This window comes from Calliphora vicina, chromosome 5, assembly GCF_958450345.1.
Source record: "Calliphora vicina chromosome 5, idCalVici1.1, whole genome shotgun sequence".
Taxonomy (NCBI): Eukaryota; Metazoa; Arthropoda; class Insecta; order Diptera; family Calliphoridae; genus Calliphora; species Calliphora vicina.
In genome coordinates this window covers 104,306,974-104,322,636 of record NC_088784.1, presented here as the reverse complement: position 1 = coordinate 104,322,636, position 15,663 = coordinate 104,306,974, and the positions used below count along the sequence as shown (strand labels likewise).

General features: G+C 28.6%; 1 protein-coding gene across 2 annotated transcripts in view; it reads right to left on the bottom strand.

Moving 5' to 3' along the window:
* The window catches only part of LOC135961592 (uncharacterized), a 69,877-nt gene that overhangs the window by 26,110 nt on the left and 28,104 nt on the right, over positions 1-15,663 (bottom strand). For both annotated transcript variants that reach the window (XM_065513112.1, XM_065513113.1), the window contains exon 12: positions 8,314-8,413. In XM_065513112.1, the coding sequence (XP_065369184.1) occupies positions 8,314-8,413 (100 nt within the window). The remainder of the gene's footprint in view (positions 1-8,313; positions 8,414-15,663) is intronic.

The following is a 15,663-nucleotide window of genomic DNA, read 5'->3' as shown; positions in this document are numbered from 1 at the left end:
AATAAAAGTTTGTTTAGTAATTAGTTGCATAATATTGTAGGGAGAGGATATCAAGAATTTCTTTAAAATCTACTTTATTATAATTTGAATTATGTTTCGAAATCACTATAGAGAGCGTTTGTATTTGTTTGGTAAAAAATTGCATTGGATTTTGGAGCATTCATCATATATGAAGATTAACATCTAAATTTGATTTCCAAAATTTAAACAGAATTATCAAAAAGCCTTACAATAGTGAAATGATTTGTTTCCTTCAAACTGCGGAAAAATAAAAAACCTTTTTTGCATTTTTATTACTGGAACTCAAAATACCGTGACATTTTCTATGTTTTTTTCCTTTCTCATCAATTGATTGTTTTTTAATGATTTCCTAATATCTTTGTTACAATTTGTGTAAATCTATCAACGTACTTTGAACGTGATATTTTCGATGGATCTTAATATTCTGAACATTTGCTGAAAAGTTGTTTAATTTTGCATTAGTGGTAAACTGTTAATGCCCAACCATAACTGTCTCAAGCCACCTTAAGTTTATTTTTAAATGTATCCAACATTTTGTTAAGAAGTTTCCCATTTTCTTTTCTTTTAATTTTTTATGTATTTTTTACTATTTGTTAAATTTTGATATTTGTGTGTGAATATTTTTAATTTAATTCAAATATATTGAAACTAATAGGGCCCATACACAACACCATCATTATTGTGCCAGCTGATTGATCGTGTATGAGCTTGTGGTGTGATTGTACCAGCTGCTGGTGCTTTATCAAAAATAGTTTGATATTTTTTTGGTTGAATATAAAAAATAAAAAAAATTAAATAAGAATGCCCAAGAAAAAATATTTTGGGGAGAATTTTTCGAAGTTTATAAAACAATGCCTTGCCTATGAATTAAAAAACCAATGCTACAATAAAATGGTAGAACTATTGAAAGAGGTGGGCCAAGAGCAAGAATGGTATAAAAATCAACGTTTTTCGAATACTGCAAGAACAGATGATGTTTTGGAGTCTTCCATTTTTGGAAGATCAGGAATGTTCCAGAGAAGAAAAATTAACCATCTTCTTTTAGAAGTTTAGTGTGTCGTAGTTCTCCTTTGTTTTCTAGCCATTTCATCATGCAAACAAGTTTTTTTATCATTTTTCGTTTTTGTTTATTATTATTCATTACAAACTTTTCCACATAAATTTTGGTAAAAAAATTAATTTTGTACCAGCATTCTGGAGTAATGTGTGCTTCAAGCTAAATTGCACAATCACTTAATTACTCAATAATGATGGTGTTATGTATGGGCCCTATAAGATCCCTTAAGTCAATGAAAATTTAATGAAGATAAGTCGATTATGGGTACTCTAATTTTTTCTTTAAGTAGCTTAGGCAAATTATCATTGGACCTTAACAAAATTTTAAAATATAGAAATGAAAAATTACAATACAAGCAATAAAATTATATTTAGAAAACAAAATAATGGAAATAAAGAAAATATGCCACAAAAATATGCAGTTATGAGTTAAATATGCAAAAATATGCTATAAAACGCAATATATGCAAAAATATGCAGTAAAGAGCAAAATATGCACTAACAAATCGATGCCAAAATTCTTATAATTGTCTGAAACGGATAAATAACTAACTCATATGTTTATACGATGCACAGCAAAAAATATGATATTGCATATTTTTGGTTGCCCTGATCATTATATATTTCGGGAATAGCCGGGTACCCGGGAATGTAGAAAAAAAATTTCCCGATTCCCGGGAATAAAAAAAGTTCGGGAAATTTAAAACCCTAACCCTTGCAGACCCAAATGATGGCAGATATTCCAGAGTTTTGTTATTGAAAATCAGCAAAATTGGTTCATAAGTGGCTGATATATTAAACAAAAAAGACATGGTTTTTGGATATACATACTAGTACATACATATCTCCAATATTAAGTTCGGAACATACTTCAAAGGTAATTTCAATTGAAGGAAATGACCTAATTTATTGAAAAACAGCTTTATAAAACACAGTTTATAAAGAATAGTTTATTCATTTTAATTAATTTAGCTTAAGAAATATTATTTTTATTAATTGAAATGTTTTACGTTAGTTATTCCTAACTTTTTAACTTGTCATACAATTTCTTGACGATACCATGATGTAACGTTGAAAGGGAATAATTCAAATACAACATGTTAAGTGGTAACAAAAAAGTCAATAAAGTAATGCCCTTTTTCAATGTTTTATTTACCTGTATTTGGCAGTTTAATAATTTTTATATAAATACAACACAACCGATGACGTTACTTATAACTGTAACTGTGAAGTTCTCTCATTCATACACACATATCCAAGTATTCATACATAAACTAATAAAGAGTGCGTCACTAAAAACTGTAACATGCTAATATTTAGTTGCTTGAAAAATGACTGAAGTGAGAATTTAAAAAAACCTGTCATGGTGGCATTTTCTTCTAATATTCAGATAATAGGTCAAAGTTCAAACAAATTCTTATCCAAAGTCATATTTTTGGGTATTCAAAACTGTGCTGCCCTTTTAAAGGATACACACACACCTTCAAGAGTGGTAGAAATTTTACTTTTTATGTGTAACATTTCAACATAACTAAAATTCAATACCCTGTAAAGCTATTTTTACAGTAAAAGGAGATAAGTTGATGTTTTCTTTCCGTCATGATATTTGGGATACCCAAAAATAAGTACGTGTAGTTAAAGTACAATGAAATTTAAGCTGTTTTATTTATTTATTTATTTATTTTTATTCCTATTGATTCTGTTACATATTTTTATTAGACTCACTGACTCAGTAAGTCTGTTGTATTTGGCCAACATCTAAATAACAATGTTAATGTTGATTATGATGACGATGACGATGACAATGATGTTGAAGTTGATGCTGTCGATACATTTTTAATTTAATATATGTATGTAAGTCGTGTTATTATTTGCTTTAGGAAATGTATGGTTTTGATAAACAAATAATATTTTCCAGTTTCAGACATAAAAAAAACACACAGTTACAACAATAATAATGAAACACACACTTTTAGCAAATAGTAAGGAGAGCGCCAGTTAAAACAGTAACACAAATTATTTCTAGTAATTTCATTTGTCAATAACAACAGATACAGACAGGCAGTCTAAAGGAAGAGTAAGCACTTGAATATTATGTCAAATACCTATTTCAGGGCGAGAAACAAAAAAAAACAATTGCCGAATCTTATATACCCTTCACCAAATTATACTTCAAAATAAAAATTTTAAATATTTTTAGGTAAACAACATTTATTTTTTTTCAGTTGTTTTTTTAATTTTTTGTAAAAAAAATTTTCGAATTGTTTTTTAATTTTTTAATTTAAAATTATTTTTTTTCCTAATTTTTAAAATTTTTTTTAATATTTAGTGAAAAAAGATTTAGTTAAAAAATATTTTTTCCGATTTTGACCCATTGTAGGTTCAACTTACTATGGTCTTATATACGTCGTTGCAAACGTCTTTGAAATATCTATCATTAGATATCCATATTGTCTATATTAATGACTTAGTAATCCAGATATAGGTAAAAAATCGAGGTTGTCCTGGTTTTTTCCTTATATCTCAGCCATTTGTAGACCGATTTTTTCGATTTTAAATAGCAGGAAGAATTTCGGAGATATTGATATATGAATCATGTATGTAAGTTATTTGGGGCTTCGGAAAGTTGATTTCAACACACAGACGGACATGGCTATATCGACTCCGCTATCCATAACGATCCAGAATATATATACTTTGTGGGGTCGCAAATAAAAGATGTGGAAATTACATTTCTACATTTTTATACCCTTCACCACTCATGCTGAAGGGTATAAAAAACGATATGGCTGAAAAACATAATGCCGCCTAATTGTATCTTAACTACTACGGAGAATAGTAAAACAGTAGTTTGAGCAAAAATTTAAGACTTTTGCGTCTACCATTTTTATAGCGCACTTTTAAATTTCTTCAGAAATTCTATAATAACTAGTTACTTCTATAGGAGGTGCCATGCCCAATTATCATATATTTCCCATCTACAAACAATGACAACAAAATAACATGGACATAGTTTCGAGACTGTCGCTCTAATAGTTCTCTTTGTATGTGAGGTGCCACGCCCACTATCATGATCCATACATTTTTATATTAACCATGTACGATGATAACAAAATTCATGCAAAGTAGACCCTTTTCACACTAGGCAATTTAGTTGCGCAAGTCTCTTACCCAACAACAAAACAGCATGCAAAATTTTCTTCTCCTTAACCCGACATTACCTCTGGCATCTACAAACACAAGAGATTTGCGCAACTAAATTGCCTAGTGTGAAAGGGGTCTAACATACAAAATTTTCTAGATATTCGATAATAAATATTTACTTTGTATGGAAGCTGCCACGCCTACTTGAAAGACGCTGTGAAAATGTCATGAAGATTGGTCCAAACAAAAACTTTTTATTTTTATATACATTTTATATAAATGTGTATTTCTTTTAAACTAGGTTTCGAAGCGTAAAAAAAGGTATCGGTAACATTAATTTGAATTATTTCATAAACCTTTTTTATATATAACGGTATTGAAATAATAACGGTTGACTGACTGACTTTAATTATTTATAAAATTTACCAAAATTTTAATTAAATTTACAGAGTTAGTATTTTAGATTTCAATAAACCCAATTAGGGGAAACTAAAATGGGTATTTTCATAATTTAGAATTACTTATAAAATAAAAGTAACGGTATTTAAGCGGTGACGGTAACAGCGGTTATTTCAGTAACGTTAACGGTAGTTGAGCTAAAAGGGTATTTTATGGGTAACGGTTGCTTGTCGGTAACGGTATAGAACCTTCATTTTAATTCCCACTTACTCCGGTAATATTTTTTATTTAACCATTTTCCTGTTACCGTTTTTAGTGAAACCCACTTTACCGACTTTTAACTACACCATTTCAAGTTCGAATTGAGTTAGTACAAATTAATACTGATGAAAACAAATTACTGTTGTGATATATTAATATTGAGAACTTAAAAAAATGTCATCATACAAATTGTTAATTTCCTGACATCAAAATTAATTATTTTTTTCTTAATATTAATTTAGATTTCTGTAATCCAAGGTTGGCTACCACCCCTAAAATATCCTTTACCGTCACTGAAATAACTACAATTGAATCGTTTATTTCTAAAACCAATCAAGCAATGATTTGTATCAATATTAATTTTATTTTCTAAATTCTATCTGTATTTTATCAATATTAATTTGAAATACTCATATTCAATGAGAATTTTTGCTAAATATAAATTTAAATTGTCTCAATTTCAACTTGAAACGGTGTAGAATATATAATACTTACATGTACAAGTAGTTGTACTGTATCATTTACATGATACATTTATTTTTTTATTTTTTTTTTGAATGGAAAAATATATTTATACAACATAAAAGTTTCATTTGACACGTGCGTTGTGTGTATAATACCGGAAAAAGACACGTGAGTTTACAGAAAGGGTAGGAATTATGTCAAGTTCTGTGTTTGAGAAACTGTTTAAATGGTTTTATATATGATTTATTCATTGAGTTAATTTATTTATGTATATGAAGTTTTTTCTACACATTGTTATTGTATAAAGTAAAAATATAAATATTTTTAATTTTATTTTGTTACAATGTTTAAATAATGTTGAATTAGACCACAAAAGCTAGAAGCAAGAAACTGAAGGCTGTTTTATATGAACCACATTGTTTTACATTAACACACAAATGGATATCTTCCACATTGAGTACAGAAACAAATTTTAAAAAATTTCGAAAAATATTTTTAGTCAGATTCTCCAGTATGTTTAACAAAACAAACATTTATAGAATGTGTTATCGGACACAGATCCATTTTAAACGATGTTATGTATTCATACGCTGAGGAAACTCGAGAGATTTGAGCCCGTTTGATTTCTTACTTGGCATCGACATTTAGAAACTAAGAAGTTAAAAGCCTCTAGCCTTCACTGCTTAATCAGTTTTCGAACAAAATTAAGTCTTGACTATAAAGTGTTTTGAAACCAATTTGGACATATGGAATCTAATGATATACAGATATGGCAGAATCAATAAATAAATATAAAGTTATTGTGTATATGACAATCTCATTATAACCTTCACCATGCGTGGCATTTTTCATTTGCGACCCTACAAAGTATATATATTCTGGATCGTTATAGATATCGAAGTCGATATAGACCGTCTGTATGTTGAAATCAACTTTCCGTAGCCCCAAATAACTTACAAACATGATTGATACATCAATATATCGGGAATTCTTCTGGCACAAAATCGGCCCACAAATAGCTGAGATATAAGGAAAAAACCGGGACAACCTCGATTTCTGAGCTACTGGATTACTAATTCATTAATATAGACAATATGGATATCTAATGATAGATATTTCAAAGTCCATTGCATCGATGTATATAAGGCTATAGTAATTTGGACCTATAATGGGTTAAAATCGGGAAAAATATTTTTTAACCCGAATTTTTTTTTACGAAAAATATTTTTTTTCCTTAAATTCTTTTTCCAAAAAAAAATTTTTTTTTAAATAAAAAATTGGAAAAAATTTTTTTAAAAAACAATTTGCAAAATCGGGAAAAATACAATTTTCCTTAAATTCTTTTTCCAAAAAAAATTTTTTTTTTAAAAATAATAAAATAAATAAAAAAAAATTCGAAAAAACTTTTTAAAAAACAATTTGCAAAAAAAAGCTTATGGTGAATGTGTTTCTTCGGTTTGAACGTGTGAGAGATGGTGTGTTCGGTTCAGAAGTGATGATTTTGACAGGCCAGTTAAAAAATTTGATGACCAAGAATTAAAGGCATCACTCCATGAATATTGTTGTCCCAATGTTGATCATTGGGAGTTACTCAAACAGCAATTGTAAAACATTTGCGAGCAGAAGGATTCATCCAAAAGCAAGGAAATTAGGTAGCATACGAATTGAAGGCGAGATATTTTGAAAGACGATTTAGCATTGAACGCTATAAAAGAAAGTAATTTTTGCACCGAATCATTACTTGCTATGAAAAATGGATCCATTACGATAACCCAAAGTGTAAGGGATCGCACATGAAGCCCGGCCAACCAGCCGAATCGGAACCAAAGCCAAATATCCAAGGTGCTAAGGTAAAGCTCTAAATTTGATGGGACCAAGAGGATCCTATCTATTATGAGCTGCTGAAATCTGACCAGACCATCACAAGAAACCTGTACAAAACGCAACTGATTCGTTAGAAGCGATCATTTGACGAAAAACTCCCAGATTATGCGGCCAGACATGAAACCGTAATGTTGCAATACGAGTACCTGTTAAAAACTATTTAGAATGAAGTGGTTGGGAAGTTTTGCCTCCCCCGCTTTCTAGTCCAGACCTTGCCCCTTCCGAATACTATTTGTTTCGATCGATGCAGAACTTACTCTCTGGGATATGCCTCACCTTAGAACAGAGTATTCGAAATTGGCTTGATTCGTTCTTGGCCTCAAAAGATCAGCAATTATTTTGGCTCGGAAACCATATGTTACAAGAAAGATGGGAAAAGGCCATAGCTAACAATGGTCAATACTTTGGAATAAATTTATGTTGTACAAATGTTTCAAAATAAAAGCTAAACATTTGAAAAAATCCAGCATTTTTAAGTCAATAAAAAATAAAATAAGTCTTATGGAATTCATGAAAGTTTCTGTTGTATTGTAAATATTTTACCCTAGGTCTCCACGTAGCAATTTTTATTGCTAAGCTCAAGCAATAACGTCGGCAGAGCAACAGCAGAGTAATTGCTGATTGCTTTAGGTGGAGAAAACGTTCGTCACAAATACAAAATTTTCAAAGCGAGAAGTTCTATGAAAAACTGTGGTTTATTTTACGTTAAATGATTTTTTCACTAATTTCTTTGTTTTTTTGTTTGTTGTGGTTCTTAAATAAATTAAATATGGATGAATTAATCGCATCGAATCATAGAAAGAAGATATTTTACATTAATGACAACTGAACTGACAGCTTATTGCTAGCAATAATTGCTCAGACAATCAGCAGAGCAATCATTGCGCAATGGATTGCTACATATGGCAATTTGCGGTCTACACTCGCAAATTTCATTGACGCAATCAAATTTGACAATTGCAGCAATAAATATTGCTACGTGGAGACTTAGGGTTAGGGATCTACAAGCAATATTTCCATGTGTTACAAGCTGAATGATAAATTCAATATACCCAATATAAACTGCTGAAAGTACAAACTCACCTGTATGAACAGCCATGATGAAACCAAGGCCAAACTACGATTTTGGCCACTGAAACGATAATGATAAGCATAAAATGCAAAATGATACAAATAGAAGAATCTGAAAAGAAACAAAAATCAAAGTTTTAAATTAAAAATTGTATATTTGAACTTATTATTTCAGATAATCTGAAATTAACCAGGATAAAATTCAAATCCCTAAAATTCTTTTAATTTTCTTTGTTTTTGAATTTTTAAAAACAATATTCTTTTAGAATAAGCAAATGCTTATGATGAGAAACTGAAAACAATATTATTTATGGCATGAACCAATGTCTATACTTGATAAATATCTGTCATGATAAACGTCAAAATGTTTGCCAAGATAAAAAATTATCAGGTATAGTCTCAATTTATTAGTATTATTGCATCGTTATAACAAAACTGTTAGAGCTTTTTGCTCAGACAACTTTGTCCTGACAACAAACATCATTAATTCAGTCATGATAAATATTTGTCAAGTATAGACAGCGGCTAACAGTACATGTTGTTTTCCTTTTTAATAATTAAAATTTAAAAAAAAAAAAACAACTATTTGATTAATAAATTCTGCAACATGCCTGATGGTAGTTCTTTTGTTTGTTTTTTAAATAAATTTTCTTTATATATGTTTTGCCGCCTGCTTTTCCATATTATTGGATATTGATTGACACAGAAGTTCAGACAAATATTTTGTTCAATTATAACACGAAATTGTCATAACAACTTTAAAATGATTTGGTTGGGAAAAAGAGAGAAAAAAAGTGAGAAAATAATAAATACAAGAGGAAGAAAAAAAACCCCCGCAAGTATTCCTTTAATTGTAGAATGTTGTGTATTAATAAACGAAATTAATAAGTAAAATAAAAATACAACATATTCGTACATACGTACATAATAAATAACAAGAACTTTATTGATATTCAGTTGAAATGTGAAACCATATTCGGTACAATATTGGACACACAACCAACACACAATGCGACACAAATAAATAATACAATTTCCCATAACAACAATAAACAAGTGAGTAGGTTATATTCGGCTGTATCGAATTTTATATACCCACCACCAACGCCACCACCACTGACCTATTTCGCCCATTTTCAATACCAAACATTTCTGATCAACAGAGATTTCATCTTCTAGATCCTACCAACTAGGTCCTATCCTGACATCAACCCACGGAGGGCCATATGTAGATCGTCTTAGAATTTCATAAGGATCCAGAATATATCAACTTTTGGAGATCTACAAACAATATTTGGATGTGTTACGTACAGAATGTTCAAATCAACATACCCCCTTTAGACGTAGTCTTATTCAAGACTTAGTCTTATTCAAGACTTAGTCTTATTCAAGACGTAGTCATATTGAAGACGTAGTCTTATTCAAGACGTAGTCTTATTCAAGACGTAGTCTTATTCAAGACGTAGTCTTATTCAAGACGTAGTCTTATTCAAGACGTAGTCTTATTCAAGACGTAGTCTTATTCAAGACGTAGTCTTATTCAAGACGTAGTCTTATTCAAGACGTAGTCTTATTCAAGACGTAGTCTTATTCAAGACGTAGTCTTATTCAAGACGTAGTCTTATTCAAGACGTAGTCTTATTCAAGACGTAGTCTTATTCAAGACGTAGTCTTATTCAAGACGTAGTCTTATTCAAGACGTAGTCTTATTCAAGACGTAGTTTTATTCAAGACGTAGTCTTATTCAAGACGTAGTCTTATTCAAGACGTAGTCTTATTCAAGACGTAGTCTTATTCAAGACGTAGTCTTATTCAAGACGTAGTCTTATTCAAGACGTAGTCTTATTCAAGACGTAGTCTTATTCAAGACGTAGTCTTATTCAAGACGTAGTCTTATTCAAGACGTAGTCTTATTCAAGACGTAGTCTTATTCAAGACGTAGTCTTATTCAAGACGTAGTCTTAAGGATCCAGAATATATCAAATTTTGGAGATCTACAAACAATATTTCGATGTGTTACGTACATAATGTTCAAATCAACATACCTCCCCTTTAGTGGATATAAAAATGTTTAAACAAAAGCTTGTTAAATAATAGAGAAATCACAGAAGCCTTTGTAAAATATCTTTAAAATGTATAGTACGAGTATTAATAATAAAATACAAATATTATTCAACTACTGGTATTTAGGAATTCAAATGAAAACATGTCAAAAATATGAGTTTTTTGTCAAAGCACCTAAGAAAAAACATAATTTTTCATGTACTTCGGGAATAAATGATAAATTGTATGATTAAAACAAAACAAACTACACACAGAGGGGGAGCTAAAAAAAACGTGGATATAAATCTGTAACTTTTAAAGGTATGCTACGATTTTAATAAATATTTCCCATGGCTATAGAGAAAGTGTTGTTGAGTTTAAGTTTTGAATTTGTTCTTTAAACACCAAGCCATGCAAATTATTATTCTGAAAGGAAAACAATGCTTCATCTGTCAGTTGACTCCTGTCAACATTTGAAAGCGCTGGGTCATTTAGTTAGAGTTTGACAGTCATTGAAAGAAAATTTCGCGTGCATTATTTTTTGAGGAAAAAAACAATCACTCAAACAAAAGCTAAGCTTGACAAATACGGTGGGAATACTGCCATCAGTGTCAATGGCAAAAAAGTGGTTTACTGAATTTCGTTGCGACCGTACAAGCACAGAAGATGCCGAACGTTCTGGGCGCCCAGTTGAGGTCTCTACACCCGAATAAATTGAAAAAAATCACGATATCTCGTGTTGGCCGATCGGAGATTGAAAGTGCGAGAGATTGTGGAAACCATAGGCACCTCACATGGCTCAGTGGTGAACGAAAATGGCTATATCGACTCCGCTATCTATAACGATCCAGAATATATATACTTTGTGGAGTCGCAAATGAAAAATGTAGAAATTACAAACGGAATATCGTGATGGCCGATCGGGCCGACACGTTACCGTTACCTCTTTTCAGACCCCCCACTATATCCGCGCCTGGAGTAGAGTTGTAAAATGTTGGTACTTTTAACTACATTTTACCTACGATCAATGCCTTTTAGAGCATAAAAAAGTACGTAGAATATATAGAGAAAGCACTATAAACAAACGTTTTAAGTTATAAGGTCAGTTTCCTAAATTAGTCTTATTTCAAACGCAGTCTTATTCGATATTTAGTTTAAAGATGACTTTAACTGATAAGATTTTGAATTCATGGCAAAATACTAGAGTCTGATCGAAATCGGTATTTTCAACCCGATACCGAACCAAATACTGATATTTGCTTTAACGAACTTCACAATAATGCAAATCCCCTTCGACAATGATCCACTGTAATGAACATAAACAACATTTTTGCATTAAAAAAAAATGGCTTAACACATCTAACTCTTACTTTGGAAAATATTATCTTGTCAATTTCAAAAATGTAACTTGTCAACTATGACGATATAAGACATCCTTATATATTTAAAGTTAAATAAAGAAAACCAAAAAAAAAAAACAAAATAAAAATCTCAAATACAATTTTGTAATTACGTTAGTGTTTTTCTACTCTTTCAGAATAATCTCTGTTATTTAATCTTCTTTCATTTCTGCAAGATTTCTATGAATTTTTGTTATTGTTTCTGTATTTCTGTCATATCATTTTCTTTTACATCTCATTCGGCTATTTAATGTTGCGTTAAAACAGAACGATAATATCAGCAGCAACAGCTGCATAAAACGATAGAGTGCCAGAACATGAAAGGAGTACATAAAATTGTGGAAGACTTGTTCAAGATACAGTCAAGACATAGTGTTATTCCTAAAGTAGTCTCGTTCCTAAAGTGGTCTTATTCCAAACTCAGTCTTATTTCAAACATATTCCAATCGTAGTCCCACTCAAAACGGAGTGTTATTCCAAACGTAATTTTATTCAAAACGAAGTCTTATTCCAAACGTAGCGTATTCCAAACTTAGTCTTATTCCAAACGGAGTCTTATTCTTTTCCAAACGTTGTTTTATTCCAAATGTCTGATTCAAGACGTTGTCTTATTCTTATTTTTTTAAGAAAGTCATATTTCTGCTACTATTTTTTAAAAAAGTAGTATTTCTAATACTATTTTTTAAAAAAGTAGTATTTCTACCACCAATTTTAAGTATTTCTACTACTAATTTTAAAAAAAGTAGTATTTCTACTACCATTTTATAGTCGTATTTCTACTACTATTTTTGAAAAAAGTATTATTTTTACTCCTATTTTTAAAAAAAGTATTATTTTTAGTACTATTTTTAAAAAAAGTAGTATTTCTACTACTAATTTTAAAAAAAGTAGTATTTCTACTACTAATTTTAAAAAAAGTAGTATTTCTACTACTAATTTTAAAAAAGTAGTATTTTTACTACTATTTTTTAAAAAAGTTGTATTTCTACTACTATTTTTTAAAAACGTAGTATTTCTACTACTATTTTTAAAAAAGTAGTATTTCTACTACTATTTTTAAAAAAGTAGTATTTCTGCTACTATTTTTAAAAAAGTAGCATTTCTACTACTATTTTTTAAAAAAGTAGTATTTCTACTACTATTTTTAAAAAAGTAGTACTACTACTATTTTTTAAAAAAGTAGTATTTCTACTACTAATTTTAAAAAAAGTAGTATTTCAAATACTATTTCTTATAAAAAAGTAGTATTTCTACTACTAATTTTAAAAAAAGTAGTATTTCAAATACTATTTCTTATAAAAAAGTAGTATTTTTACTACTATTTTTTAAAAAAGTAGTATTTCTATTACTATTTTTAAAAAAGTAGTATTTCTACTACTATTTTTAAAAAAGTAGTATTTCTACTACAATTTTTTAAAAAAGTAGTATTTCTACTACTATTTTTAAAAATGTAGTATTTCTACTACAATTTTTTAAAAAAGTAGTATTTCTGCTACTATTTTTAAAAAAGTAGTATTTCTACTACTATTTTTAAAAAAGTAGTATTTCTACTACTATTTTTTAAAAAAGTAGTATTTCTACTACTATTTTTAAAAAAGTAGTATTTCTACTACTATTTTTAAAAAAGTAGTATTTCTACTACAATTTTTTAAAAAAGTAGTATTTCTGCTACTATTTTAAAAAAAGTAGTATTTCTACTACTATTTTTAAAAAAGTAGTATTTCTACTACTATTTTTAAAAAAGTAGTATTTCTACTACTATTTTTTAAAAAAGTAGTATTTCTACTACTATTTTTTAAAAAAGTAGTATTTCTACTACTATTTTTAAAAAAGTAGTATTTCTACTACTATTTTTAAAAAAGTAGTATTTTTACTACTATTTTTTAAAAAAGTAGTATTTCTACTACTATTTTTAAAAAAGTAGTATTTCTACTACTATTTTTTAAAAAAGTAGTATTTCTACTACTATTTTTAAAAAAGTAGTATTTCTACTACTATTTTTAAAAAAGTAGTATTACTACTACTATTTTTAAAAAAGAGTATTTCTACTACTATTTTTAAAAAAGTAGTATTTCTACTACTATTTTTAAAAAAGTAGTATTTCTACTACTATTTTTTAAAAAAGTAGTATTTCTACTACAATTTTTTAAAAAAGTAGTATTTCTACTACTATTTTTAAAAATGTAGTATTTCTAATACCTTTTTTATAAGAAAGTAGTATTTCTAATACTATTTTTTAAAAAAGTTGTATTTCTACTACTATTTTTTAAAAAAGTAGAAATACTACTTTACAACTTTTTTAAAAAAATAGTAGTAGAAATAATGCTACTTTTAAAAATAGCAGTAGAAATACGACTTTTTTATAAAATGGTAGTAGAAATACTATATTTTTTAAAATTAGTGGTAGAAAGAATTTCTACTACTATTTTTTAAAAAAGTAGTATTTCTGCTACTATTTTTTTAAAATAGTAGTAGTTTTACTAATATTTTTTAAAAAAAATAGTATTTCTACTACTACTAAAATAAGTATTATTATTATTGTTTAAAAAAGTAGCATTTCTACTAGTAGTCTTATTCAAGATGTAGTCTAATTCAAGACATAGTCTAATTCAAGACGTAGTCTTATTCAAGACGTAGTCTTATTCAAGACATTTTTTTAAAATCTAAATTACACTCTTTTAATAAACTGATCCTTCTTCACTTACTTATGCTCAGTAGTAGTAGTAGTTGATACAAATAATACTCAATCGACAAAAACGAAAAACAATCTTGCTGACAGCACAAGTGTTTTTGGATGGATTGTATGACTGACTGAATGAATGAATAAATGAACAGATAGATAGATGATGATGTGGATACATACATAGATACATACTACATATTTATTTTGTACTCTATGGTGTTATTGCATGTAGTATGTGTCTGACACACAGATTTATTATACAAAAGTAGAATTTAAATAAAAACCATGACATCCTGGGGTAAAAAAAAAATAAACTGACTGATTGACAAATGCATTGACTAAAACAGACAAGAGAAGGGATGCATATACAGAAATATGACAAACGTAAATAAATAAATACCGACAGTTGAATACAAAGATGGATGAAACAAAACAAACAATAAAGGGAAGCAGGCAGGCAGGCAGGCAGACAGACAGACTGGCCAGATATGAAATAAATTTGCAAAGATGTAACAAAAATTTCTTTGAAATCTGTTATTCAAACATATTAATTTAAGAATGTACAAGTCTATATACATGCAAATATAAATATATGTATGTTAGGTTAGTGTATATTATTATATATAAATGTAAATTTCATTGTAAGATAAATAAATGTTTTTTGTTTCGCTTTGCACTTGAAATAAAACTATTCATTCTAAAGCTAAAGAAAAACTATGTAAGTATATTAACGATAAATATCTTAAAACAAATTGATTGGTAATGATAACTCATTATTAGCACATGCATTACACAATGAGTTGTCATTATTTATGTCATTCTGTTTTAGTTTAAAGTATGTATGTATTAAATATACCTTTTTAGTGTTAAGATTAAGTTTTTTAAGTTTAGAGATTTTAAAAAACCTTTTAGAACTTAATGTCATTATAAACTGCTTGTAATGCTGATCATTTTGAAAGTTCATTTATTTATAAGTAATTATAAATTCAAATGCCAATAATAATAATGTGTTTTATATTCTTAGAAGGAATTAACAAGCCACTTTGTATTCATTTAGAGCTTTTAAATGAAACACTTAAAATAGAAAGACATTTACTTTTTAAAGATAATTTCATTCAAATATTGGCCGCGACTATGCTGTATGTGGTCGATTCGGAATTTTCGATCAAACTTCCGGTATCCCGCGAATTACGAATCGTGTGAGTGGGCAATAAAGCATATGCCGACACTATGAAA